At 45.6% G+C, this 27,962-nt stretch overlaps 1 protein-coding gene across 3 annotated transcripts in view; it reads left to right on the top strand.

Moving 5' to 3' along the window:
* Positions 1–27,962, top strand: part of LOC135401141 (potassium voltage-gated channel subfamily KQT member 4-like) — a 430,735-nt gene that overhangs the window by 390,302 nt on the left and 12,471 nt on the right. The window contains exons 2-10 of one of the 3 annotated variants that reach the window (XM_064633346.1): positions 9,436–9,526; positions 11,141–11,267; positions 12,800–12,975; positions 13,329–13,457; positions 14,253–14,363; positions 15,078–15,262; positions 17,279–17,353; positions 24,716–24,936; positions 25,813–25,929. In XM_064633346.1, the coding sequence (XP_064489416.1) occupies positions 9,436–9,526; positions 11,141–11,267; positions 12,800–12,975; positions 13,329–13,457; positions 14,253–14,363; positions 15,078–15,262; positions 17,279–17,353; positions 24,716–24,936; positions 25,813–25,929 (1,232 nt within the window). The remainder of the gene's footprint in view (positions 1–9,435; positions 9,527–11,140; positions 11,268–12,799; positions 12,976–13,328; positions 13,458–14,252; positions 14,364–15,077; positions 15,263–17,278; positions 17,354–24,715; positions 24,937–25,812; positions 25,930–27,962) is intronic. The other 2 variants (XM_064633347.1, XM_064633348.1) reach the window with 2 other exon arrangements.

The following is a 27,962-nucleotide window of genomic DNA, read 5'->3' as shown; positions in this document are numbered from 1 at the left end:
CTAGGTATGACCCGCGGGCGCCGAATCTCACCTGGTAGTTACAGAGGTCATGGACATGCTCTCCCACTATCTCTCTACAATGACGTCTCAGCCTCGTGAAGAGCGTACGAAGGTCTTCAGTGCTCTAAGTACTGTCGGCTAAATAATGTGGTTAATGTGGGCTTCTGGTTCGCGATTCCCACCGACACATATCTGCCCGCTTATATTTGCTTACGAACAGGATCGCCCTACAAACAGGATACGACAGCGTGATACGTGGCTCCGTGGAGAGCAAACCTACACGACTTATTGTGTATGACCACCTGGCAATAACGCGGTCCTGGAGTACCCTGTCCCGAGTAGTTTGGGACTAGCATTACAGTTTTTTTTTCTTTTACCAATCAATCAATCAATCATATGATCTCCGAAAAGGGTGAGTAGATCACGTGAAATGTGCCGTAATGAAGTCAAGCTGCGTTCGTCGGCATTCGCAGCTTGCCCAGTGACGTGGGGGAAAGGAGCAATTTGTTTAAGTGCAGTTCGCCTCTGCCCTCAATGACTCTGCAGGCGTTTCCCTTGACTCCTAACTGAGAGAGAGAATTAAATTGTATTTCGCTATCGCACACAAGAGAGCGACCCTCAAGTTGCTCTATGTTTTAGCCTCTCGTTTCTATGTTGAACGTAGTGGGGATAGTGGAACTCGCGGTTGGGGAGCTGCGTCCTGACTTAGCTTTTAAAGCAAGATTACTTTGACGGACTTCATTATGCTTCCTGCTCCTGTCTCTCCAATGAATTCGTTTATAGGCGTTTGCTGCTTGGTGCGAAAGAACAGCGAAAAAAGAGAAAAAAAAAACGCCAGCGAGACACTTAATCGATATTGGCCATGAAATGGAATGACGGCTCGCCTCCAAATTAATGGTTTTTCGCTGTGTCACTGTCTGCGGCTCCGTCATATGTGCGTTCTCCATAGAATCTAGTGCAGTGTGACGATGGTATACTGCTCAGAGAACATTTTTGGTGCAGGATACTTTTTTTAAAAAGTTAATTGACACAGGGACATGGCAATGGACATGACAGTGTACGTCACATTCCAAAATACTAGGCAAATTCAACATTATATGTCTGCTATCTGTTAAGGCCCAACCGCATGAGGCGTTTTTCGAGCGGAAGAACGCCGCGCTTTTCTCAGCGGCAGGCGACGCTGTCGAAAAACGCCCAGAGCTAACCGCATGGAGCGTTTCTACAACGGCGGATGGACGGCGTCCCATGCGGACGTTTCCGTACTCCCTCAATGAAAGAAACTCCATATAACTTGATAAACACTTTCATTACGAGTAAAAAAGTCTCAAACACAAGAGCTTTTGAGTGATGAAATATTATAACGAACAGGATACTGCAGCAATGCGCACTCACGAAGCCATTTGTTGTGAATAGCAGTCCCGCTATTCACAAAGTACCCAAATACAGGCAGCGAACGCAGCATTTCAGTTGACATCTTCGTCAATCTCTTTCACACTTTTCTTTGCTATTTGTATGTTGGACGGTCACGCAAGAATTACGTTTTCGACATCCGCAACAATCTTATTATCTTCTGCGAACACGATGCACCCGAGTCCTAGGTGATGTTCAATCAGCAGCGGGAAAGGAGGACCCGGATTCTACCTGCTGCGCTTATATAGATTTCAGGCGGTTTCGTGTTTGCTGGACTAGAGTTTTTCTTCTCCACCCCTGCATGGGTGAAATAACCTGTGCCTCTGATTACATAAGTCAATGAAGTTCTCACGCTATGAAGAACGTATCTAAAATGACTGCCATATTACATCCACCCAGCATGATTCAATAGCTGAACAGCAAAGGAGGGTTCCGGAGCGAACCAAAACAACTTGAATCGAAAATAGAAAAAAAAACGTTATTTGGGGGGGACGAAAACCGAAACAAAATTTTATGCTCCGGAGGGAAACCGAAAATATGTTTTCGGTTTTCGGTTCGAATGGAAAATTGAACTATTTGGTCCTCAAAGTTACGTAATGCAAGACCTCAAGTGCACAATACATGGCATCCATAGGTGTTTGAATAAGAAATTTCAGGAACCTCACATTACGACGATATAAGTACCAGAGCGCAAGACGGACTCCTTGTTTCTGTCTATAAGTCACATGGTAGGACCTTGTAACCTCCCTCTTTATTCCTCTCTCTGTACGAAAGAAAAAAGGGGATTTTTTCGCTGCAATCAATTCTCCTTACACCATGTGAAACTGAACCGGTTCGAACCGGTTTTACTCGGGTGCGGAACCGTAACGGAACTGTCTTCTTTGAACCGAAACGAAAACCGGAACGAAAAAAACCTTTCGGTTCGACACCCTGTAGGAGAGTGCCCCTCCCGCTCACCAATTCGCATCAAGAACATGAGCAACTTTCCGACGCGAACTGAAATGCCCCAAACGAAACGTGCCCTCGGGAGATTCACTCTCAGCTGTTCACTCCACAAAAAATACAGAACACTCTTTCGACCTTGTATACTACTGTTATTACTCAATCGAATCTGTTTCTCAGCTACGCGACTACGGCCCTGCCTTCTATTGAGGCACATGCCGTTCCCGATACTCAACTTCCCCCTTTGTGTCCACTTACAACTTATCCATTAGGAAGCTCAGCTCTAGCGTTCCGTAGAAATCTCCACGGAAATCACAAGCCACGAAAGCATTGCCACAAGGTGTAAGGAGGAAACGTGCGTTTTCCGAACTAAATTTCTGTTGGCGATAATCTTGATTCCAGCACTGTGTTCCAACGATAGAGCCGTATCCCCCGCACGGGGAGAAGCGTTGTGCGAGCATGTTTGTTCGGGGGCACTTTCTCCATTAGCCTCATGTATTATTCAGCACGAAAGGCCAGCTCCACCCATCCTTCCATTCTGGACGAGTGCTTTTTGAGACACAACACTTTCTCCCAATCGGGTTTCTCAAGCTAGTTGGGTGTGTTGCGCGTAAGACATGTCAAACTGTCTTGAAACGTGTGCGCTTTATGTACGATTCACCGACTCTTCTCGGTCACGTTGTTTTGCTGTGCGAGTTTGCGTTCGGTCATAAAGAGGCCCACTTCCCTAGTTGGTCTTTGCATTTTGGGGTCGTTCGTGTACGTGCTTTGAGTATGGCAGTTTTCGAGAAATCGGACAGTTCAACTAATCTAATCTTGGCGAAAGCTATACGCATGGATGGTGATACTCGGCAACCATTTGGGCGTGCGTTTCGTGTTCACTAGGCGTGTCGTTCTACAGTTTTCCCGACTGCGCTATGAAGTGCTGGTTCGAGGTGCAATGGTCTAGTATAATCCAACAATTACAAACAGGGACGTCTAACAGAAAAGTGTATGCGTTCGAGTTCACGTGCAGCCCTAGTTCGCTATACAGGGTGTCCCAGAAAACGTCATTAAATTATATATTTATAATAATAAAACTACGCCATCTAGAATCACGCGGCCAACGGCGTTTGTTCTTACTACGTTTTTGCTACCTCCTGATGTCATCCAACTTAAGTTTTACTATGTCAGTTTTTACGCATTGAACTCGGAAATTTACTAAGTAACGGTCACTTTTCTACTTCTCCAATGTGAAGCGTGCGCCGAATTTGTTCAAGTTCATGATATAATTGTCACGGATATTGAGGAGCTATCCCATCGAGAAAAAAAAAAGCCGAATATCATGCGTTTCGGAGAGCCCACAACCTAGCGCTCGACCACTTTTTGCGCGCCCTCGCTCTCAATCCGACGAAAGTAGGTTGCTAGACCGAGCCCACACAACGATAGCCGAAAAAGATAAGACTACCATGACTTATCGCATCCGGCTTCCGCTGGGATCAAGCTTTCTTCTCCCCCATGTCAAGACTTTTACCTTTTCTACTATCCCTGTGTGGGCTGGGTTTAGCAACTACCTTTCGTCTGAATGTGAGCGAGGGCGCGTAAAAAGTGATGGAGCGCTAGGCTATGGGCTCTCCGAAACGCATGATATTCTGCTTTTTTTTTTCTTTTTTTTTTTCCTGATGGGATAGCTCCTCAATATCCGTGTCTATTATCTTTACTTGATTATTTTCGGCACGCGCTTCACAGTGGTGGGGTAAAAAGGCGACGTTTACTTGGCAAATTTTCGAGTTCAGTTCGTAAAAACTGACGCAACAAAAATTAAGTTAGATGACATTCACATCAGGAGGTGGCAAAAACCTAGTAAGAACAAGTGCCGTTGGCCCCATGATTCTAGGTGGCATTTTTTAAAATTATTATTATAATTTAATGGCACATTTTCTGAGACACCCTGTATACGCTCTTTGAATTCTGGTTCGAACCTGCTCAGCGTAAGACGCCGCATCGTTTCCTCTTGCGTGTTCCGGCCGTGAGCAAAAGGAGTTGTAGCTCCAGTGCATATACGGCCCCGAATGACTAAGACGCGGAGGGAACCATATCAGGCGCTCTCTGATAATAGACCGTCAGCTTTTCCAGTTGTCGTACCGCCGTACCTATGTCAACACAGATCAATCAGTAGAACGCACTATTAACACGGTCCGACGAGCATGTGAATGGGGGGGGGGGGCGTAACGTTGGGTAGACGAGCGGTCTGCCTGCCTATGCTGGCGGCATGTTGCTCAGGGGAGAGGAAAAAGGGAGGGAGGGGAAGGGGAGAACAGTTATGCTCTGGTCTCCCTTCAAATCGGCGCATTGATCTTTCGCCTTTTCTATGTGAACAGGGAACTTGCCAGTAGAGCACATGAAAAGTATTTTTGGGGGTGGGGAGTGAGAATTTATGTTAGGAGTAGCAGAACAAGTCGGGTGATGAGTTCAATTTCTCCTCTTTTTTTCCTTACAAACAAACAAACGGTCCGACGATGGTCTCCATTTTATTTTTTTCTCTCAATCAATCAATCACGGTCCGACGAAAATCGACTTTAATCGGGTTTAGTGATACGGGTTAGAACCGATGATCCGCCAGAAAATGTTATCGCACGAAAAGACTTTTAGAAGAGGCCTGTTTTAATAGAGGGAACACTGGAATATATAAGACGGTGTAGAGTCACTGGATACTACGCTGCGCCAGCGTAGCTTATTGAGTGACTCTAAGGTGGTGGTGGTGGTGGTGGTGGTGGTGGTCCACGGTGGTCCAGTTCATGTTGCAGGTCCGCGTGTCTTACTGACGCGATGGAACAATATACCGTGAGCATACGCACGTGTAGTGCAGACGTCGCAGAGGGTATGATATACGTGACGTATAAGCGGATACTTTGAATAGCGGATAAGAAGAATACTTTGAGAGCGATTTGATACTTTGGAGGGCGATTCATGCTCATTCAAGTCTCGCTTCCCTTCGCTCTGCATAACGAAATATGAAGCGAAATAGAAGCTTCAGTCCAAAGTATTGTATCAATATTCCGGTCATGAATCAAGCTGGAAAGCTCGCTGGGCGAATTTTTATGGATTGAGATGAGGGAGAATAATTTTATTTTTGTCGATTCCTTCTTCGCGTGTGGAGTGAACATACTTCAAACGGGGCTCTCGCGATCACTGCTGTTGGGGAAACTTTTGCAAGTAACACGTTGGTCAACAACTATAATAATTATTCACACGCTCATGGTAGAACACAAAAAGAGAAATGCGAAACAACTCGCTTTTCCTCTGCTTCCATCGTTCTCTAACACTTTAACTACTTCTGCATCATTCAACACTCACCCCAGCAGACACCTATCTACGTCTGCTGTGAAGACAAGCATGATATAAGCAGTCGCGCTACAGTCGCCTTTAATATCCGTGGGGAAATGAATGTGAAGTGCTGTGAAGAAGTAAACCGGGCCTTCGTTCGTGGTTGTCACGAGTCTTTCAAGATTCGCGACACTGTAAATTTGCTTCCACTTTGTGTAAGCACTGAAGAATTGCTCTAGCATTTGTCACCACGTTGCCGGAAAGTAATGTCACAAGCGTTCTTAATGTTCCCTCCTACGTCAACCTTCAGTAGGTGGAGAGGACGACTGCATTGATCAAAGAACATAGGAGGCAAAGCCATACACCTACGTTTACGCGCTAAACGACTGTTTTCCACGAAGATAGCGGACCTGTTCCCGGCGACGTATTACATTTCGCTAAATTGGAGGAAAAAGAGGAACATATACGGTTCGAGGAAAACTACGTTGTCTTACACGGCCGTTTGCAGCGAGGACACGAACAACAACAACAACAAAATATTGATGATGATGTGACGAAATTCTCGGCGCCAGGTGGCAGAACATTACCCAGCTGCCGTTGTGTTTAATATGAGGGGGATGACAATGATGATAACAGAATGCGCAGAAAGAAAGAAAGAAAGGGATCAGGGATGTAGTGAAAAGATGCGAAGATGCACTCACCCGCTTTCCCTCAGCACCGAGTAATGTAAGCACTTGTAGCATCTTAACTAAAGAAGAGATCTGTTTCCTAATATGTTCAACGTAGACAGCTGTGCTAGTTGGTTGTAGTAAATTGACACGAAGACAAGGAGCTGCGATGCAAAAGGACAGCGTCGGACAGGCTGACAGACATAAACGGAGGATTCGCTTGTTTCGTGAATTTTTCTATACATGCAGTAATGCCACGCCTTAGGATACCGCAGTGGTATGGAACTCAGTGTATTACTGTGTAATGTTGGGACGCACCGGGAGTTTTACTTAGGAAGCTGAGTCTGTCCTGTGCTGTGCTGTCTTTTTGTGTCTTAGCTCCTTGTCTCCTTTGCCGTAATATAACCAACCAGAAGTTTCATGATACTGCGTTTTATATATATATATACAGATATAAAAATGAGCAGATGCTCCATGGCTGCACGTGAGGCATATGTATACAATTCAAGCGTGCCACAATCCCAGCTGTGGACGGCCGTTTCGAGCTTCTTGGCTCTCATCGGCACAGCGTAGGGATGTGACACGCTCTTGGGTCGGCACAAACACTGTGTATCTGCAAGACATCAATGTTCCAGGGTGTTAGCAACACCTCTGGAGGCCGCAGTGCAAAGGTATATATATATATATATTTGAATACCTTTATTGAATACCTTTACTTTTCGTGGTCAACCGCATTCGTTTATTTCAACTTATATATATATATATAGGTTAAAGAGGTTGAGTTATCAGACGGCTGCGAAGTTGAATAAAAGTAAAATAATAAGACGTGGACAACTGATTACAGAGAAGTTAACAAAAACTACTTTATTTTGTGGGGAATTTAATACGAAAACTGCAACATGGTATTTTAACAAAACTGTCGACGTTTCGACAGTGGTAGCGGTAGCGTAAAAATCGTCCGCCGCTACCCAGATTTGTGTCGTTGATGTTGATGTTGACGAAAAATACTAGGGAGAGATCTGTATATATACTGTATTTAATGTAAATACTCTATTTGTATCGTAGATACTTTTTCCGCTACTGCTTTAAAGTGTAGCAGAGCACTACTCCTCTACTAAAAAAAAAATGCTTGAGCACGCGGTAGCGCTGCTATGTACAACTGTTTTTACGCTGTTTATGTTTTTTATGGTGTTCCATCCAAACATCTGAAACGAATGAAGAAATGTCTGCTCATTGACAATTATTGCGAACGACAAAATATTGCAGCATTATTTACCGGTTTCAAATATAGTATAGTTGAGAAGGGCCCCCCTAACTCTTACCTCGAACTCTTCGAGTAAGCCAAAAGCCAGCATGTTTCGATAACGTATTCGATACGAGTGAGAGGCAAAAATATGCTCGATCGAATGGGTTCCCGAAACATTCTGCACTGATCTCGACAAACCCACTTGGACACGAGCAGGGATCACGTCCTATTGTCATCAGGCAGTCGAAAGCTCCAAGGAAAGAAAAAAAAAAAGAAGAAGAAGAAACCTTGTCGGAGCGGCTCCTTGCAGGGAAGCCCATCCTTACTGCACTCCAGCGCTCTCTCTTCGTTTTCCTTTTCTTTTCGTAGTCGGTTAATGCAAGAAACTTGTCGCTTCTTATCCTCCCAACTCTCGTCTACCCGTATGCTGCTAGAAAAGAAACGTGCGCGAGTAATTTCTAGCAGCTGGGCTTTGCTCACAGCAGATTCCTTTGTTTGTTTATTTTTGTTTGTTTCTTTTTCACGTATGGTCTTGAATTTTAACCCATATTTTTGAACCCTAATTTGGTTCCTCTGAAAAAGCTCTCTCTGCGTCTTAGCGTGCGCATGAGGGCTTTTTGAGGGGATCTCTGTACTTTTTCGAGCTCGTATAGTTTAGAAACGCATTATGTTACGAGATTTTGGGAAGGAATTTTTATCCCTAGACGGCACTGTGATAATGATAATTCGTGGGTTTACGTCGCGGGGCAGCTAATGAACGAACGTCGCAGTGGTTCGGCCTGTGGATTAACATTTGTTTATTTATTTATTTTTACGCAGCCTATTTCTATTTTATTTTGATTACAGCCTGAGGGCTTTTTTTAACATGCGCCGAAATATGACGCGCCGTATTTAACGCCCGCTTACGTCTAAGGCGCTTGTACCTGTAAGGAGGTATGGGGCCACCTTCGAACCCGCAACTTTGCGTGGGATCACTGGACCAAAACGACCCACCAACCTGCTCCACCGACCAAAACCGACCAAAACACCTGATCCACCGACCTTTCATTCATTATTGCGTTGGCATTCTTATACGGACCTGCTGTTTTTCCTCTAGCGTTTTGCAACACTGACGTTAAATTCTTCAGTTCTATGCCTGGGAACTGTATATCTCTGTTTCTTCGCAGCAATTGCACTCTAAATCTTTTCACACCTTTAAAGGTGTAATAGCGTGCATGGCGCACGCCTTTTTAGGTGTAATTTTGGTAACATCATAATGGAGCACGGTTTCGCACAAATTTTCTTTACTCGAGTGTTGTCTGTCCTCCACAAATTCAGTCTTGCAACATCTCAACATTGTTCAACAGTATTGTAGACACTTGCACGTGCTCGATTATCGATAGCGATGCATATATGCATTAGCTCGTACCTACGATATCCAAGACATAATGAAAGCAAGATTTGCACTGACACTTGATCTTTAGTAATGCTTTCCGAATTTTGTAAAATATCATCCTGGAGATGCAATGTTACGCAACCAGATTGAATGTGCATAGCGCACACCTTTAAAGGTGTGAAAAAGTTTACAGTGTGTGTTACTGGCGCTAACTTCGGTTACTGTTCCACCTGCGGCTAAAGCGGATATAAGGTAGTCCGTCGCCGTCCGTCCGTTTTTCATGGCCGCTGCCTTCAAAACGTACGAAGGAGGCTAATAATAAGAGCGGTGAGCAGCTCTCCTCGGAAGGTACAACCTCGCACTTCTGTTGCAACATTCCCGTATTTACACTGAATGTCCAGTTGTTCACTTGCATTCAATTAGTTGTACTTGTCCTGAGCGCCTTTCTGTGTGCCGTTTTTAAAACTCATATTATTCTCCCTTTTCAGATTTTGTATGGTTTTCACGTGTCTGGTGCTCAGTGTTTTTTCAACAATCAAAGACTTTGAAGAACTAGCCGGTGCCATCTTATTACGTATGGTGAGTGAAGTGCATGGCTATGCTTTGAGAGGGTTCCTGCTAAGCGCGCGGGGTAAAGGTCGCTGATTTTTACCAGTGTCAGAAAGAAATGCAGTGGAAGGTGTAATTCACCGATTTGACAAGCTGTTCTTTTCTTCTTCTTTTTTTTTTTTTTGTACAGCCAAGCAACCTACGGCTTCCGAAGTGGAAGCTCCCGAACGTTTCTCAGTCCTAGCAGTTGTCTTTTACACTTTTCCGGAGTGAAAAAGAGAATCACTTATGTTGACACTTCAGATGTTTCTTGTTCTGTGGCACACACCCTTGTGATGCAAATTTTACACCCGCAGAAGCGTGTTTTGTAAACCACACTTCTAAATGGTGTATTCTTCGAAAGAATAGGAAACACCAATTCAGTCTACGTCAGTGTTCTTTTTTATTGTTCTTTTTTTTTCCTCCTTAATTCTGTTCCATTACTGGGTTGTATATACCGCTGGAAACACTGTTTCCCATGGGTGTTTTCGCAAATGCCTTTTTAAACACTGTTCAGGACCCTTGCAGTTGACCCCGCGCAATGAAATGTGGCGCATATTCACAAAAATGCCCCTTTTAACACACCGAGAGGTGTAACAAAATTTACTATAAGTAACCTCAGTAGCGCAATACACCGCAGTTCTAGAAGCATGCTGGTTCCATTTCCAAAGGCATTTTTGTTTTTTCTAAGTGATCTGGAGTAGCCAGCTCTCGTAATGAGTGCCTATATTTCTCGATTTTTTTCTTATCAACTCAACTCAAGAGAGACAGGTATGGAGGAAAAGGAACCTCGGTAACATGGATAGGGCGTAACATGAAGTGACTGATTACCTAGCAATCCTTCTAAATTCCCTCCACATTTGTTTAGCAAGTGAAGCTTACTGTATACGAAACGTGCCCGATGCGTTTGACTCGCATTACTTCAAAAGTGTAGCAGAAAAAAGAATGTTTCTTTCGTCTTTACGGGACATCTAGTAGTGCCTCCCTCTTGTAGCACGCGGTTTTCTTTCATGGATAACCTCGTTGCTGCGTCAGTGTTGAATTGAAACCGTTGTTGGTATCGTTGTTGGTAAATGGAGTGTTAGGCGACTACCAGAAAAAAACCTGGGCAAATGGGAGATGGTAATTAACCTAGGACACAGTTCTGCATACCGAGACATTTCGAAACGCAGTGAGGAAAGCCTCACAATCTTCCTCGGTAAACTATGGGTCCACTTGCACGAACGTCGAGGAGATTCTTCCGTGCCTTACGCACGAGTAGCGTGTGCCTGACGCGTGACTGAGGAAAAATCCTCAATCTTCGTGCAAGCGGGCCCTAATATCGTCCTTCAAATTGAGAGACTGAGTAATTAAACGAGTCATTAACTTCTTCGATGTGAGCTTCGAGAATTCGTAGAAGAGAGCTGTTATTGCCGCCAGTGAACTTCAAAGACAAAGAGGTTCGTGTAGGAACTCATGATGATTCAAGCTCTATATGGATTGTGGCATAGTCTGGATTCTGTCGGTACTATATCACGCATGCGGCATGCAGCGTCAGTATACCGCTCGAGGAAGGTACGGATTAAGGGCAGCTCTTTCATACTTGTTCTCCCTGTTTCATTGCAGGAAATAGTCATGGTGATTTGGTTTACGATTGAGTTCTTCTGTCGCCTGTGGTCGGCAGGATGCCGGTCTAGGTATCAGGGATGGATGGGGAGACTGCGTTTTCTACGGAGCCCTTTCTGTGTGATAGGTGAGAAGAGGCCTGCTACGCAAATAGTACGCTCTTTCGAGCGACACACTCCTTGTTTACCCGTGTATCGCGTGCGGGAAAGATCCGTCCCCTTGTGCCGAACGGTAGACACGAAATCTGAAACCTGCGCTGTGCAAACCTGCAGTGCTTTGACGTGCAGTAAATTCTGAACGTGATGCAACAAACCATGTCTATCAAGGTCCCACAATCTATTTAACAAGAAAAGTACTTTATTTTAGTCATGCCATCGTGTGTTATTTTAATTTCGTGTATCCACGACCATTGCTGTAGGCAGACGCTCTTGATACAAAGTGGACAAAGTGAACAACAGTCATTTATAACGTAAAATAGTAATACAAAAAACTACTACTGGTGGACGTATGCAATACACATTGATTAAAGAATAACATTCTGCACGCAATTAACACCTAATGACATGTGAAGAGTGGACTTCTGAATAGCGAACTTGCGAGTAGAGCACATGAAAAGTTTTCTTTTTTTTGGGGGGGGGGGGGGGAGAATGGAATTTACGTTAGCAGTAGCAGAACAAGTCGGGAAACGAGTTCAATTTCTCCTCTTTTCCTTTAATTTTTTCCTTACAAACAAACAAACCTTATGAGAGTGTGCTTCAACATGGGTTTGGCTGTCTCGCCGTGGAAACGTGCGAAACGTTGTCTTCATGCTTCGTGCCCAGCTAAATTATACGAAGGCACCTCAGACATCGCTGTATTCTATTCAGCGAAAGAATCAGAGGTACGCGGCGTACACGACATCTAGTCGTTTAGGCGTTCACGGACACCTGGGATTCCTCGGCTAACAGAGGAGAGCTCTGTGCTTTCGGCGCGAGATATACAGTGGCGCTAAATTAGCGTTGGATATTGGCACTTGTAAGGAAGAGCAAGCATGTAACTCTTTTCATCACATCGCTGAAACTCGCGATAAAGGAAAGTCTGGAGGTTAAAGCAGTTCGCTCCGGTAATTGTTTCCCCACACTTTTCCCCAAATGAGACGCCCGCGCACATTATGTCTGATCTAAGTAATGGAGTCAACTGAATATATCGACTATGTTCATCGCGGCGTCCCCAGTGCTTCAGTTCTCAATTGCGATGAACGGCATAGTGACGCGTGTTTTAAATGCAGCCCCGCTTGGGGACTACTGAACAATCAGCGCTCTCGCTTCATTATCTACAAGATAAGTGACCCTTCGCGTGTGCATTCATTGAACCCTCGGACATTACGTGGATGGATGCCACCGTGCCCGCTTCCGGAGTGCATGTTTTGCATAACGATGACACATCACGTCGTTTTCCGATTTGCTTCGTCTCTCAGTGAGCGTACTCTACGATTGTAGGTACAGCTTTATTCAAAGTTAATAATAACACGGGGGGAAAAAATCTGTCACACTTCCGAGCGTGATAACAACCACCCTGGGTGCTCTGGGGGAATATTAAGTGAACAAAATCCTTGCGTTAAACTAACAGAATAAGTGCGGATTGTGAATGTCTTCTTGTCTTGTGTCTTTTACGTCTCAGATGTTATTGTTATCGTGGCTTCGGTGGTCGTGCTGGCCATGGGGAGCAGCGGACAGATGTTCGCAGCCTCAGCGCTACGCGGCCTCCGGTTCTTCCAGATCCTCCGGATGGTGCGCATGGACCGACGGGGTGGCACTTGGAAGCTGCTTGGCTCTGTCGTCTACGCGCATCGACAGGTACTTGATACAGAACAAATTATCCTGGCGCAACTAAACGGGCGCACAAAAAAATAAAAAAGAAAGAAGTGATGCACGTTTGAACGAGTTTTTTTTATAGTGTTCTTCTGTGTTTCTTGCTGTCTTTACCATTGCTGACAATTGCACGCTGCCAGCAGAGCGAGGTTGCCCTCAATCGTTTCTACTTTATAAAAAAACGTTAAAAAACGCACAACAAGCGTAGATATACCTTGAGAACTAACTTTATTGGTCCCGTGAAAGTGATTGTGAGGGGGTTCAGTTCTGAGTCACTGTCGGATATTATCAATACCGATGTCCAGTAGGTACATTCCCTTGTCTCTTTTTTGTTGCAGGAGCTCATCACAACTCTGTATATTGGCTTTTTAGGACTTATTTTCTCTTCATTTCTTGTCTTTCTTGCCGAGAAAGACGTAAATCCTGTAAAGTTCGGAAATTTCGCCGACGCCCTGTGGTGGGGTGTGGTAAGTACGCTCTCTCCTTCTTCAGACGGCGTTGCACCTTCACGGGTCCTCAGTGCCTCAGTGCAAGGCGAGAAACACTAAATCATCATCATCATCATGCGTGGAAGAACTCTGGAAGAATCGCACCAGCAGCAGACACACATTCATCAAAGCGCACCAGGCTTCTTTCTGTTTCATGTACACAAATTGAGATGGCCTACTTGGCGACAAAGCTGGCATCGCTGACTGAAGTCACGACATCAGTAAACAGACCGTCAGGAGTTATCGCGTGGCAGTTAGTTTCAATGCAGATACAGGATTGCCTAACATATAAGCATGTTTTTGCCGGGATGGTTTGTTTCGAGGAGCATGTCATGTCCCCGGGGTCTTTGATCACATTCCATGAAAGGCGCTTCCTCAAATAGATTTTTCCAACGTTCATTTTTGTACATGTTGCTGCTGGGAATTCTCCATAAACCAACGGAGAAAGCTTTCCTTTGTTTGAGTATTGCCTTACATATTGAAAACTTTTATTGCGTCCTCCTATTCAAGTGCGCAACAAAAGTGAAAACCGGTACCTTTCATCCACTTTGACGTCGCTAGGTGCACTACACTGAATAACGCATTTTTCTGGCAGAGACATTCTACAGGATTAAATAAAGCCCGTTCACGCAGGAAGCCCAACCAATTACTCGTGTGTATTCACCGTCAGATATTGTGTGCGCGTTTATGGATATTTTGAAGGATGTCCGGTGATTGTTTCGTTGATGACTTTCCACTGATGCTTTCATTGAGTGGCTTCATTTTCCACGACAGATCACCTTATGTACAGTAGGATACGGTGACACAGTGCCTGTCACGTGGCCAGGGAAGTTGATCGCTTCTTTCTGCGCACTTATGGGCATCTCGTTTTTTGCTCTGCCAGCTGTAAGTGTCTCTCTCTTTATGTAATTCCGTAACAGTTAATATTTCCATTGTTTGCGGCAGCACAAAGGGATTATGTTTAATCTTGGCAGCTGCACGCAGGACGTGCGGCTGCTGTGGCCATTGAACGCAGATGTATGTCACCTGTAAAGTGTCCTGTTGATGATGTAGAACAGAATGCTCAATAGAATACGAAAGCCGCACCTACTGGACTTTGTCGTGTCATCCAGGTGCTTCACTGTAGTACTTCAATGTAGTATGGCACTGGACCATTGATTTTACAAATTCTGAAAACATGTACATAGCACTATTACGGCTTTAGATATTATGAGGAAGAATCATCGTCATCGCCTTCTGAGGTTTGTTTGTTTGTAAGGGAAAAAAAGAGGAGAAGGGTCTTGTGAGGTCTTCCTCTTCGCGTTGACGGACCGCAAATATTCGAGCTCTCACGGTGAAGTCATTCCTTGCCCTTACTCAATAGCTTGATAACAGTATATGATTTGTAGATGCTATGATGCGATTAATATCAGAAAAACACGCGATGGCTAGGGAAAAGAGAGTTGCAAGCATTATGTCTTCATCGACTATGCAATTTTTTTTTTTTCGCTAACCGGCCAACCGCAGCCAACCGGCCAATCGCAGCCAACCGGCCGAACCACACGTCATATATGAAAGCAGACGTATTACTCTCTGAGACCAGTTCCTACTGTAACGCAGGGCATCCTAGGCTCTGGATTTGCGCTCAAAGTTCAACAGCAGCAGCGTCAAAAGCACATGATCCGACGGCGTGTGCCCGCTGCTACTCTGATCCAGTGCCTATGGAGGTGTTACGCCGCGGACGAGAACTCCATGTCCGTGGCAACCTGGAAGATTCACCAGGTGCCGCTCCCCAGCCCGCCCACGTAAGCAGCCGTCTCAAAGTGTAAATTACAGCGATCTGTTAACACAAGTCAAGTAAAAGTATCTTACGTGTCTTGCCTGCATTTTAGCAAAAGCCTCAGCCGGGGAGTCGCTTATATTTCAAACAAGTACCCTTCTTCTATTGGGTCCAGTAGAAGACCCAGTACTGGACCTTCTTGGTAGTCCAGTACTGGGCTGTGTAGAACAATCTGAGTTCTCTGTGACACATCTGAAAACTCTGAGCAGGCAAGGACAGCGTTACACTAGCAACTGATTTATTCAACACAAACCCGACAACGACTAGCCAGGCAGGTCTCTGGCTACAAAGGGAAAAGGAGAAAGGGAAAAAGAGCACTGGCGGCTTACGTTATTGTCAGATAGGTCAATGAGTGTAGTTTCCTCTCCCACGTCTGGGAGGATGCCCCAGTTGCCAGCGTAACGCTGTCCGTTCTTGTCCTCATTGCGTTGCTCCGTCATGTTTCAAACTAACCAAAACGCTTTGCATCTTCTTACACTACAATCTCTGTTCGATATATCGGTGTCTCCTGGGCTGAGGCTTTTGCTTGTCTGCAGTATTCATCCAGTGCACTGAAAAGCCGGCAGGACACACATGAACTTTTTATCGCTCGCATCTCTCTAGGATATGGCTCCGTCAAAGGAATTAAGTAGGCAACGAGTGTCCTGGTGCGTTCACACAAATCGTATCCGACAACAAGCGGATAACGCATCCTTCTTACAACAGGATCATTCGAGAGATATCTTAACTGTAACTTCTAACAGCATCATGGTCATTTTCCAGCCGAGGAACTCTTCAGCGACAGTCATTGTGTCATGGTTACATAACACCTCACAAACGTAAATCACACTCAGCCTTGTGCTTGTCCCTTGAAAGCGTGGTGCATGTACATCAGGTACGGACACACGTACCACGGCATACACGGTGCGAGCATGATATGCAATGTTCACCTCGTGATGTATTGCGTATGTACCACCTGTCGTTACTATCTCTGCAATAACCCCTACACTCTGGGCACTTGTGCGAGCCACACTACTGTTGAAAGACTCAATATTTTGCATGCAGCTTTCGTGGTCACGTTTTGTAAGTGCTGCACCACGGAATTTCATGTACCAGCTACTAACTAGGTAACCCTCTTAATATTGGTTAGCGTCAATATTATCCGTGCTATTAACATCCAGTGCTAACATGCAAAGGTAGTTTGTTGCACTCCAAGGGTAAATGCGACGCGGCGGTACTGCAAAGGGAGAAGCGTTTGTCATTTCCCGGTCGAATTGTACGAGATGTTATGTATTTAAGTTACTTTTCCTACAAATCAATCAATCAGTCATTCGTTCCAATCTAATCAATCATGTTTATCGAAGTGACAACGATAGTTACTTGGAGCACTGACGTTTCTGTCGTGACGCCAATCACTAACGAAACACAGTGGGCTGCAATGAGTAAAAAAAAAATCACAGATGACCAAAAGTTCACCATGACATCAAATACTCGGATTCCAAGCTAGCTATGAATTATCTCTGTTTTCAGGTCAAGCTTTCTTCGATGCCTCCGTTAAAAAAAAAAGAAAAAAGAACTGTTGTAATGCAGATTGGGTAGCACATATCCGTATATTGCCTTGCGCGACCTGTTTCCGGTCGTCTCAAGAAAGGTGTAGCTCAGCTTATTTTGCCGCTCCTCGTGGAGTTTCTACCACCAACAAACTGGAACCTCAAACTCTACATGGCGTTATGTCACCTTCGGTTTTGTTCAAAATTTGAGGCAGGTGTTTTTTGTTAGGGTCACCGCCGCTACGTGTTCTTTGTTTGTTTGTTTTTTTTCTTTCTTTTTGCGTTTCTTCGACGTAGGAAACTTCCTCCTTTCTGTTGTGTCATCACGCTGTGCAACGTCATCACCTGCATAGTGTTTGGCATATGTCATTGTGTGCGTGTGTGTGTGTGTTCGTGGTGTGGTCAATGCGAATGCAGCTGCACCAGTCCTGTCTCTCGCACTGTCTTTCTAGCTATGCCTCTGGTTCCTTCACGAGCACAAAGCGAAAAGATCGGCTAGACCTGCCCGCTACAGGAGGCGGGATCCTGTGAGTACCTCTTTTCTGTCTTTCTCTCTCTTTCTCTCTCTCTCTCGTTACTTTCTACTTCTTTCAACATGCGCATGAGCCTCTTTGTCGTCGTCTCTTTTATGGTGTGACAACAGCCCCTACTAGAGTACACGCACCATGTCATAGTGGACAACACCTACGGGGACGCCGTGCGCATGGTCCGCTACGCTCTGGCCAACGTTAGCCTACTGGAAAAGTTAAAGGAATGGTAACATCCGTTCCAGTCGGTTTCGAAACTATAGTGTCATTTTAGTCCTGGTGGACCACTGGCCGCGGTACCCAAAAACCTCACGCGTTGTTGTGGCGTAGTTCGACTGTTGTTCGACGGAACACATGACGAGAGCGGACGCCGGATGTAGAGAGTATGCCGGAATTGCCTCTCCGGGAAAACGAGAAAATGTCACTCCCTAACAACCAACGAGAATGCCACTTCAGAAAAGGAATGCGTCTCACAGAGTTACGGGGCGTCCGGACGACGGCGCCTGCCTTTCCTTCTCTGAGAACCACGCTTTCCCTCCTCCGCTTAGGGAGTGACGCCACGCCGCCGGAGCTTCTGCGGCCGCGGAGGCAGCGCTGATCTTTAAAATTCGTTGATTTAATATCTAAGCACTTTTCGGACGAAAAATTCGGCTGGGTAGATTGTCGGTCGATGCCGAACAGAGTGGTATCGGTTTCGTAGATGGGCTCCCGGATGCGACCGTCCCTTCAGCGCCTAACAGACACAGAAAGCCTCCTTAATGCCTCCTCTCACTCCTTCGCCACGTGGACATACGATTGTAGTAGTAGTGGTGGTGGAATTGTTTGCCGTAGTGTATGACGTATAACGACCCGCCCCCCCTCCCCCTCCGTGATAGTCGTGACGTTACCCGTCAAAGCGTGGCCGACCACGGAAAGCAGCTGTCATGGCTCGTATGATTGTGATATTGACGACGACGATGATGGTGATGTTGTTGAGGATTATTCATGGCCTTTGGAAGACAATATTCCCATGGGTGCTACAGAAACTATATTGCAAGCTACTGTAAGCTCGAGTCCAAAGAAGAAGTAGTTAATAGGAAATAGGACGATAACCAAATGCCTCGCCGCTAACCTCAAAATTGCGTCGCTGGGCAGGGATGCAATATGACATGGTGTGCTATATTCTAGTAGGTCATGTGTTGTGTGACCAAGCCTGTTGAAAATTGCCTATGCACACGCTCTCACAAGCATCGTGGCATCCTTCCTATTTGATGGTATTTCGCACAGTGGGTGTATAACGATACGCCTTATGTTGTGCCGCACACAGTTAACTTGATTGCTGCAGCGTTTGTAAAATGTTGCCATCCAGGCAATGTACTATTGGCTGTGAGCAAAAAACTTGCGCTAGCACGCACGTGTTGAACTGTATCCTAACCTGTTCTATTGTTATTGGCAGCGCACTGGACTGCTGGGTTGCCCCACTTGCAAGAACGACACATTAATTGCGACAGTTGAATTTGGCGAAAACGTTGCTTGCTACAGCACAGTACCAGATGGCGCAGTAACTATTTGACACAACGTGATATAACCTCTCACCTGTGGGGCCAGATTGCGGGCCGCAAGCCTAGCTCTTACGCAAGAGACTCAGATGCAATATTAAAATTATCACGGGATCAGACTTAACAAGAGCGACAAAACCCGATTGTACTGCTTTGCAATAGACGACTTCAAAAAATCCCAGTGCTCTTTGCGCACGCATTGCATTCTGGGCGCTTGCTGAGTAAGGGAATGCAGAATAATCCTTCACGTTTCGCTTTCGCTGACCTTGACACGTCGTGGACAATGGACCGGTAGGGAAGAAATCGAATCGTTTCTTTGGTATTAGTAAGCTCCCACAGTTCAAAGCGGCGCTAAGCACTCTGGAATTTTCTGAAGTCGTCTATTTGATGGTCTTCCATGTTCGCTACCCACTTCTAGCGCTCTTTGTGAGTTTTGCGGGATGTTTCGGAAAACTTTCATCTTTTCCACATTCCCCCTTCGTTTTATTTTTCCTTCGATCGGACTTCTTCCTTGGCTTTACGATAAGAGCAAGTAAGCAGTCGTTGATTAAAGGGGCACTGAAGTGAAAGAATTTCTCGTCGCTTAATAAAAGATGCTGTTACCTTTACACTAATACAGAAAGGTTGGGATTCATCTGTTGCGGCGTCAGTGACTTATGAGTGAAAGAAATCGCAATTTGCACTTTCCTTCTCCTCCTCAAAAAGCGCGACAGTTCAACCATAACTGCGGACCAGATGGTATCGTAGCCGGCCAAACGTCGTCCGCCTTTTCGCAGCTCCTCCACGGCAAGACAAATGTTCTCCATAACAGGTCAACCGTCAAGCTGAAACTATGTGGGCGCGTCTGCTTCGGAGAACACAGGACATCAAGTGATATCCCAGATCACCGCAATAAAACAACGGAGATCACAGCAGGTGCACGAGTTTGATAAACTGATAGTACACGTAACGTAGACGTAAGCGTATGGTCGTAGACATGGCGAAATTTCTTAGTGTGGCTTAAGTGGCTTATCATGGCTTACCATGATACTCCGTTTCACGATACCTCCTCCTTCTTCTTCTGCTGCTGCTGCTTCTTCTTCTTCTTCTTCTTCCCATGAAGAATGGTCATTAGACACCAGGGAGATTGGACAGGGCTATGGAATTTACTATCGAGACTATGACAAACTGGACGGAGAATGTGACGGTGGATGTGATAGAGGTGGTGAATGAGGTCTACTTAAGTACTGGGAGACTGATACACAGGCTTCTCGAAGACTCGCGTAATTGAGCTACAGTGAATTAGGAAGTGTTCGACCGTCTCGTCCTGGCCACAGTGGGGGTACGCAGACGCAGGGAAGGAAGAGCGGCCGGCTCGGTGCAGGTAAAAGTTGAGAGGCAGGGCGAGGCAGCGGGAGCGCGTCAACGAGACTTCTGACTGCCGAAATAAAGCAGGAAGCCGCCTGCCGCGAGAAGGACAGGTACGCAGGACGCAAGATGGGACCAATGGATAGCCGTAAAAACCGTTTCTACCTGGCGGTACAGACGTGTGCAAGGGGAAGCGAAAGGCCAACAACCGCACCAGAAAGGGACATTTTCGCGAGAGAGTCAGCGGTCTCGTTAGCGGTCGGTTAGACTGACTACCATCAATTGACTTGTTCTTTGGACTTTTTCCTTCTCTTCGCTTGAAGGGACATATCCTGGGCGTCGCGCAACAGGTTACGAAAGAAGCTTCGTTGAAATACGTGCGAGAGATTTCTAAAGTTACTATCTCTTTTATAGTAACGTAGTTACGCATAGTAACGTAACATCTTCATGATTACTACAGGGTATCGTTTTTTCTTTTTCGATACCGACTTTGCATTAAACAACTATAAGGGCTATAGACATGCTGTTTTCACTTCTATCATCTCTGGGCCGGCGGACGTTCTTGGCAATATGTTGCTCGACACATCAAATTACTAATTACCTAAAAATAGCTTTTAAAATAACTTTTAATTATAAAAGCTACGAAGTTGTCCCAATGAGAACACCTGTTCCTTTCGGTGACCTCATATCGGTGCTGTTTTCAGAACAAAAATCCGTTCGGTAGATCGTCCGCAAAAAATTCGCGAAGGAACACACGTGAAGGAACGTGAAGAAGTGGAAACAGCATGTCTATAGCCCTTATAGTTTATTTTTAATGAAAAATGTGTATCGAAAAAAAAAAAAAAAAGACACCCTGTATATAGCTGGATTTACCTAAGCATCGCGATCGTTTCACTGGCGCCACATGTACTTCCCCGTAATCATAGCTCCATCATGTTTTTTAACACGCAATACGATTTTATTGTAGGTAACAAAAAGTTAACTAGACAAGTAAACATGACTGTCCTACATAACTTTCGGGGCACCTTATGCCGCTAAAAGCAAGAAAAAAAAAGAAAAGAAGGAGAAGATACCGAGAGAGAGAACGAGCGATCTATGCCTCGTGCTGCTCGAAGAAGTAGAAGGCGTTCGCAAGCCATTGAACGGCTCTGGCTCACCACAGCTCCTGCTTACCGATAGCACCAACAGTTCCGCCAATCTATATCAAACATGTCTCTGCAAACCGCTCCCGTAGGTGCCAGCTCTCTTCCAATCACCATGACACCTTCTGGAAGCGTCGCGAACCATTTGAAGCTTCCCCTTGAGAGCCTTGTCCGCTACATTGCCTTCGTCTTGCCCTTGTCCGCCGTAGCGACAGTGCTGTTCTTCGCCGTGCCACTCTCTATCCGTAACAGCAAGAACATATGCACCGGATTTCGCTGCAGTAATTTCGAAGACGACCTCTCGAAGTCCCTCCGTCAAACCGAAGACCCCTGCAGAAACTTCCAGGACTACGTATGCAGGAACTGGAACGAAAAGCTCTACCCGACGTTATACGCCAAGTATTCTTACCTGAACGTACGTGAGGTATCGAGATACCTGTTTAAGGCAGAACTGAAGAGGACAGAGCAGACCGCTCTGCACAAGTCAGCCACCTTGATGTTGAAGTGTGGAAACCAGGAAGAAAGCACAGGAGTGGACGCAATCCGTGCCCTGATGAAAGACCTAAGGCTGACTTGGCCGTACAAGTCGCACGCTACATCACTTGAAGTTCTCGACACTGTGGTGGCAGCATCGCTGGATTTCTCAATACCACTGTTGTTCTCTTTCAAGATCGGGAGGCATCCCATTGACCATCAGCGGAACACCATTTACATTGCTGTGGATAACCTATTCTTCATGTGGATCAACCACATCGCCACGCTGAAGCAAAAGAGAGCAGAGCAAACGTACCTGCGCCGTTGCGCGGAAGTGGTCGGAAGTTCCGGTCAATCTTACAACCGCATGATTCAAGACGTCCTCTGGACTCACAGAAAGGTCGTCGGTATACTTAGATCTCCTATAAGACTCTATTTCCCGAAATTTCAGAACTTGAGCGACTTCCAGCTCAGAGTAGCCATCAACCGTCATCTCCCGGACAGTTCGCAGTTGTGGCCCGTCGATGAAGTTATCAACTTCACTCATGACCTGTTTATTAAGGTACGCACGTTTTTTCGCGGGACGAATGAAAACCTCAAGCGTGTGAAGCTGTACCTGGGAGCGTACGTCGTCTGGTACATATCTCCATTCGCGTCTTACTATCTTACACGTTCCATGATGGAAGACATGGGCCACAGGGACCAAGTTGAAATTTTTATCAGAAGTCGTTGTTACCAGATGATACACGACGTGATGCCTCTTGTCGTCTGGAAAATTGAGGACGAACACAGACAAAATGAGACGAAGCATACGGTCCAGGAAGTTCTCGATGAGGTTAAAACTTACATTTACAAGCTCATGTTCAAGTTGGACAGTGACATTGCAAACGCGTCCCTCCCTCTCCTATCCGACCTCTCGCTCAGCACTTTCAATGCTACAGCGTCTTGGGATCTTCTCACTCGTGTCTATTCCTATGTTCCGGACCTACAAGGGGATTTTATGACTACGTTCCTGAAAGCGACCAGTTCAACGGTCCATTACTTCAAAGAAGACATTAATGAACCCGACAGCGATGTCACCCACATACCTTCCATGGTGTCAACGGACACCTACAGGCTTCTGGTGAACCGCGAGATAAGAACGCCAAGTGTCATTCAGCAGAGCCCTCTGGTTTTCGCCAATCAAAAAAGCGAAGTGAAAATGGGAACCTTGGGGGTACATTTTACGCTGTACATCCTGTACATGCTCTACTTCACCTACGCTATGAACGAACGCTTCGTCGAAAAACCGGTTGCCTCGTCACCTCATCTTTTAGAGTTCAATGGTATGTACAAATTGTTCCAACAGCGATCGATCGTGTCAGAGCTGAGCAAAGCTGAACAGTTCGAATTGTTTATGGTTATGCTCGCCGTGAGCTTGAGCAGGGACGCGCTCCTGACGACAGTCGACAAAGCTGCCGAACCAATCCGTGCATTCAATTACATGCCTTCCTTGACACCTGAGCAACTGTTTTTCATCAGCAGTTGTCTGGTGCATTGTACGAGCTCTGAAGGTGTGTTGAACGTGTCTGTTTGCAATATGGCGGTGGCCCAAGCGTGCGGGTTCTCTAGAGCCTTTGGTTGCGTAGACAATGGCAACAACACCAACTTCCATGATCCGTCGTGCCACCTGGATCGCGTGCTGCTAACCATCCCGGAACAGTCCACTTCACCGGCGTCCTTCCATTGATCGTACTCGTTGCTAGCTACCAAATATAAACCAATAGTACCCCATTTGTCTGAGTGTTCACTTGTGAATCGCGGTTGCGACGCACCGGTGTGGATGTTGAACGGTAAGCTTTTCACAGCCTAAGAGGATTTAGCAGGGATTATGGAACAAACTTTGGAGGTGCGGAGCCACAGCTGCTTTCGCAGTGCAGCCTATGGTTGGCGAAGACACGGGGCCGTTGATTGTCCCTGAATGGTGCTGTCTGTAGGAAGCTTTTGAAACGGTACATGTCTAAAGCCCGATGGATTTCAAAGATTTTGCATATGCCACCTGTGTCGTATACCAACAAATGCTACAAAGTGACGAGTGACTAAAGGTTGCCGCTTATTAGTGTGCCGTTCACAACCTGAGGGCACACGGGTTAGTATGAGGTATGAAATGGTAAGGTAAATCTTACGTCCTTGTCGCATGGTACGACATGAAGCACTCATGACCAGAAGTCCCAGTATGAGTCCAGCTGAAAGAGTGAAAACCAGTGCGTAACGGTGCTGCGTGATATTTGGCCGGGGAGCTGTGCTTCGTCCTATGGTGTCCTGTGAGTCCTTCTGTGTCGTTCGTTCTTTTTTGTCCAAAATCGGGCTGTTTTTTAAGTATGGAGTTCTGCATTTATTGTATTTTATCAAGCCGTCCTACAAGTCCTGGGACTCCTATGGGTCAACAAACTCTAATTTATTGGCTTAGGCGGGTGCATGACGTCTCCGAGACGGAACGTAGTGCGCCCGCACGCTTCAAACTGTTGCTTGCACACTGATCATGTCGCGAAAACACCCGTCGGAGATGACGGACTTCGAGCACATTTACATGTTTTTGAAGCAAACGCGTAAAGTATTCGCGTCAGCAAAACGTGTCAATCGGCTTCCTCGTCTGCCTTGCGCCCATCATTTTCGCGTATGCCGCGCTTTCAGTGTGCGGACTACATTATCCGCTGGCGGAGATGTACCTCTGTTACTGTAGCTTTTATGTTGTCTCGGAGGAGAGCACCGATATCAACGTGAACGGTCGTGTACAGTGAATTGTACGTCATTGGCAGAGTTATCATTACACTTCGTCAAAAGTGAAACGAAACTGAATTGAGGTTCATTCTCGCACGCAGGTTCAAGCACAACACGTCTTTCGTGAGCAGGCTGTCGACGATACGCCGGCACCGGCAGCCCGCTACGCCCTCGCATATGCATTCCCCAATGTCGAGGAGTCGCTACCACTGCGACTCCAACGCAAGCGCCGATAACATGCACTCGGGAAGGCTACCTGCCAGCTTTAGCGAGGATAGCGTTACGCGGGATATATCAGATGCCTCGAAGCGAAACTCGGACGGTAAGTATCTTCCCCTTTCGCTTCCTTGACATTTTGACCCGACACGGTGCTTTCCCAATGCGTGTCTCTTCCATCGTTGTTATTTGAACAGATATGGTAGTGCCTTTTCCTTCACTCTTGACATTACTTGTAGCTATACCAAACAACGTTCATGTACAAACAGAACAATGCATGAGCTACTGCGGTTGGTGTACATAGTGCTCTGCCCTTGCTTAGCTGCGGTTCGTTGTGATGTGCTTACCCGCTGTTTTGCAATCAGCTGTCTGTAATGCTTTCTGGCTGTGCTTTGCGGTCCAGAGATTTTCCTTCAGTATGGCAGTTATTCATTTCCCATGGAACTAACACTACAAATGAATATTCCGGTACAAGGTGCAACAACACACTTACAATACTGGGTATAACAACATGGCACATGGGTACCCGGTATGTTCTGTGGGAGAAAGTCGCACGCTGGAATACCAAACTGAAGCATTTTTGCCCCCCACAGTTATGAACACTTTTGAGCGCGAGCTGTACTTGGCTATGCTCTGTCGCTTGAGTAAACCCACCATTATTTTGGTCAAAAACAGACTTACAATAAAAATCACAAAAGTTTGATCGTGGTTTGATGCAGCCGTCAACGTCTTTGTACTTGCGCTCCGCAACATGAACTGGTCCTGAAAGCAGCCCGAAGACACAAACCCCCCATTGTCTCAGGTTTTTGCCAATGTACGTTTCGCCCTTGTATCTGTAATTTGCCAAACATGTCCTGTACATGGCCCTTGTTGCACATTTGAAGAGGAACGTTGTGTGTAGCATATATAATTTCCAATGTGTGTGGTATTGTGCATGTTGTTGGGTCCTTGTCCTTATCCATGGCCTCCCCCCCTCAAGCAGAATGCTGCGCAGAAGATGGGACAACTCCTTTCGGCCTCTGCGTGTTACTGCAGAAAGAATTCACCAACCCACCGTTCCTAGCCCTGTCGCCTGGCTTTAGGTCGGCTCCTGACACAGGTTGGACACAAACACACTTTAACGAGCAATCATTCTCACCATGTTCACGTATTTCGGTCGTAAATAAACATGCACAAGTAGCAGAAGCAAGCAAATGACGATTACAATGTTTTGCACAGCAATGCTGCCGGGATCGGAGAGCACTGCAATGTTTTTTTATGTTGTTTCAGGGGGGGGGGGGGGGGTCTTTTTTTTTTTTTTTTTCAGACAGGGATTTGCAGAGACAAACTGTTGCAACAAGAATGTAAACATGCTGGAAATGTTACGCCTGTCATCGTCATTTGTTCTATGTAACGTACAGACTCCATACACACAATGTATTATAATTACACAACTCGTATCCTCAAGGTATCTTTTGCCTGACATGCACACGCACATATCTATACGTATATGGTAAACGTGAAATGTGGTATATCTACATTACGAAGGAAAAACTGCGCACGAACAATGTGAAAGTCAAAACAAAAAGTACCAACGCGGCAGTTTTTGCTTTATTTCACTGTGTAATTTTGCTTTTTCGAGGTACGGAATGGATGTTGGGTATGAGTCTCATGGTTATAGCTAAAACCTCACATATATTTAAAATGCAAGGGAAATTCTCGGATCCTCATGCCTTGATATCCTGCCTAGCTGTTGCGCTGTTAATGATATTGATTTCCATCTTTCCTTCTATTTCTTTATGCATAGGGGATTCCTTATTTTTCTTTCTTTTTCTTTTTTTTTCTTTTTTTTTTTTTTTCCTTTTTGTGGAAGCGAGACATTATAGTCGTGTTCAACTTAAGCAGGCAAAGCAATCTAGTTCGTCTGCTCTAAAAATATTACTCTGCCAAAGATAGGATGACTGGACGGGCTGGACGCAGAGAGGTCACGCCCTCCATGTAATATAATGTGGCCGCCCATAATGCAACCCATCATACTGACTCTGCTTCCGTATTGGCTGTTAAGACTGGCCGCATCACAGTACGCTGCAGCAGAAAGTGCGCTCCCCTACTGATGGCGCATGATGGCTTGCAGTATTTCTCCTAACGCGCTATTGCGTCTCCTTATCTCCAACGGCGTATGTAGTTGACGGACTAGATTTCTTTTCCTTCTTAAGTTGTACACGACTACAGTAACGGTCTTGCTTACGTCAGCTATTAATTCCATCATGATGTGTTTACCCTCCATTATTATATTCTTCTTCTTTTCTTTTTTCTGTTTTACGGGCACCGTAGCGCCCCTTATTGTTGAGGACAATGACTGGGCCATGTGTTAGTATGTCCACTATAAGTGAGCATATTTTGCTTATTATCGTATTGCGCTTCCATGAGACCATGTTGTCGCCTTCAACGCATCCACGATGCAAAATTGACACTGTGTCCTAGTGTTTTTTTTTTTTTTCGTATTTATCATTTCCAAGTTAAGGCACAAACGCACGTCACCGGTCATTTCTTTACATTCGATTTTTACTCTCGCTTAGTTAGGTTCGTCATCTTTTTTTCTTCTTTCTTTCTTTACCTTTCTATCGTTTGTCTAGAATAGATATTTTGGTGCACACCCTGGGTTACTTGTGATGATCGAGACTGAGATACACAACTTTGTCTCGTCATTCTCACCACACGTTTCCTTTTTCTTCTTCTTCTTCTTCCTTTCTGGCATGCAGCCTTCACTGCGTGCAAGAGAGCACGGATTGCACAACATCACACGTTCTACAATACACGTAGAACACAAACTGCATACCCAAGGTTAAATCACGTTTACGAATATTTTTACACGAAACCAGGCCGGGCTACCGAACGGCGACGAGAAAATATCCTACCATGTCGTATTGCGGGAACACCTCCTCCTTTCTGCCTTTTTTTTTCCCTTGCATGCATGGCTTCCCCCTTCTTCACGCCTCAGAGTCATGTAGAAGCAGCATTTGTTTCTCTTGGATAGGAACGAGTAAAACGCGTCAAGTTTTATGCCGGTAGATTTTGCGTTCTCCTTTAAATTGCTTAAGGGATAGTGCGCCACCTGCTCGAAGTGTTCGTGCTACTCTCGTAACGCAAAAC

The sequence above is a fragment of the Ornithodoros turicata genome, chromosome 7 (assembly GCF_037126465.1).
Source record: "Ornithodoros turicata isolate Travis chromosome 7, ASM3712646v1, whole genome shotgun sequence".
Lineage (NCBI taxonomy): Eukaryota > Metazoa > Arthropoda > Arachnida > Ixodida > Argasidae > Ornithodoros > Ornithodoros turicata.
This window is presented reverse-complemented; position numbering and strand designations above follow the sequence as displayed.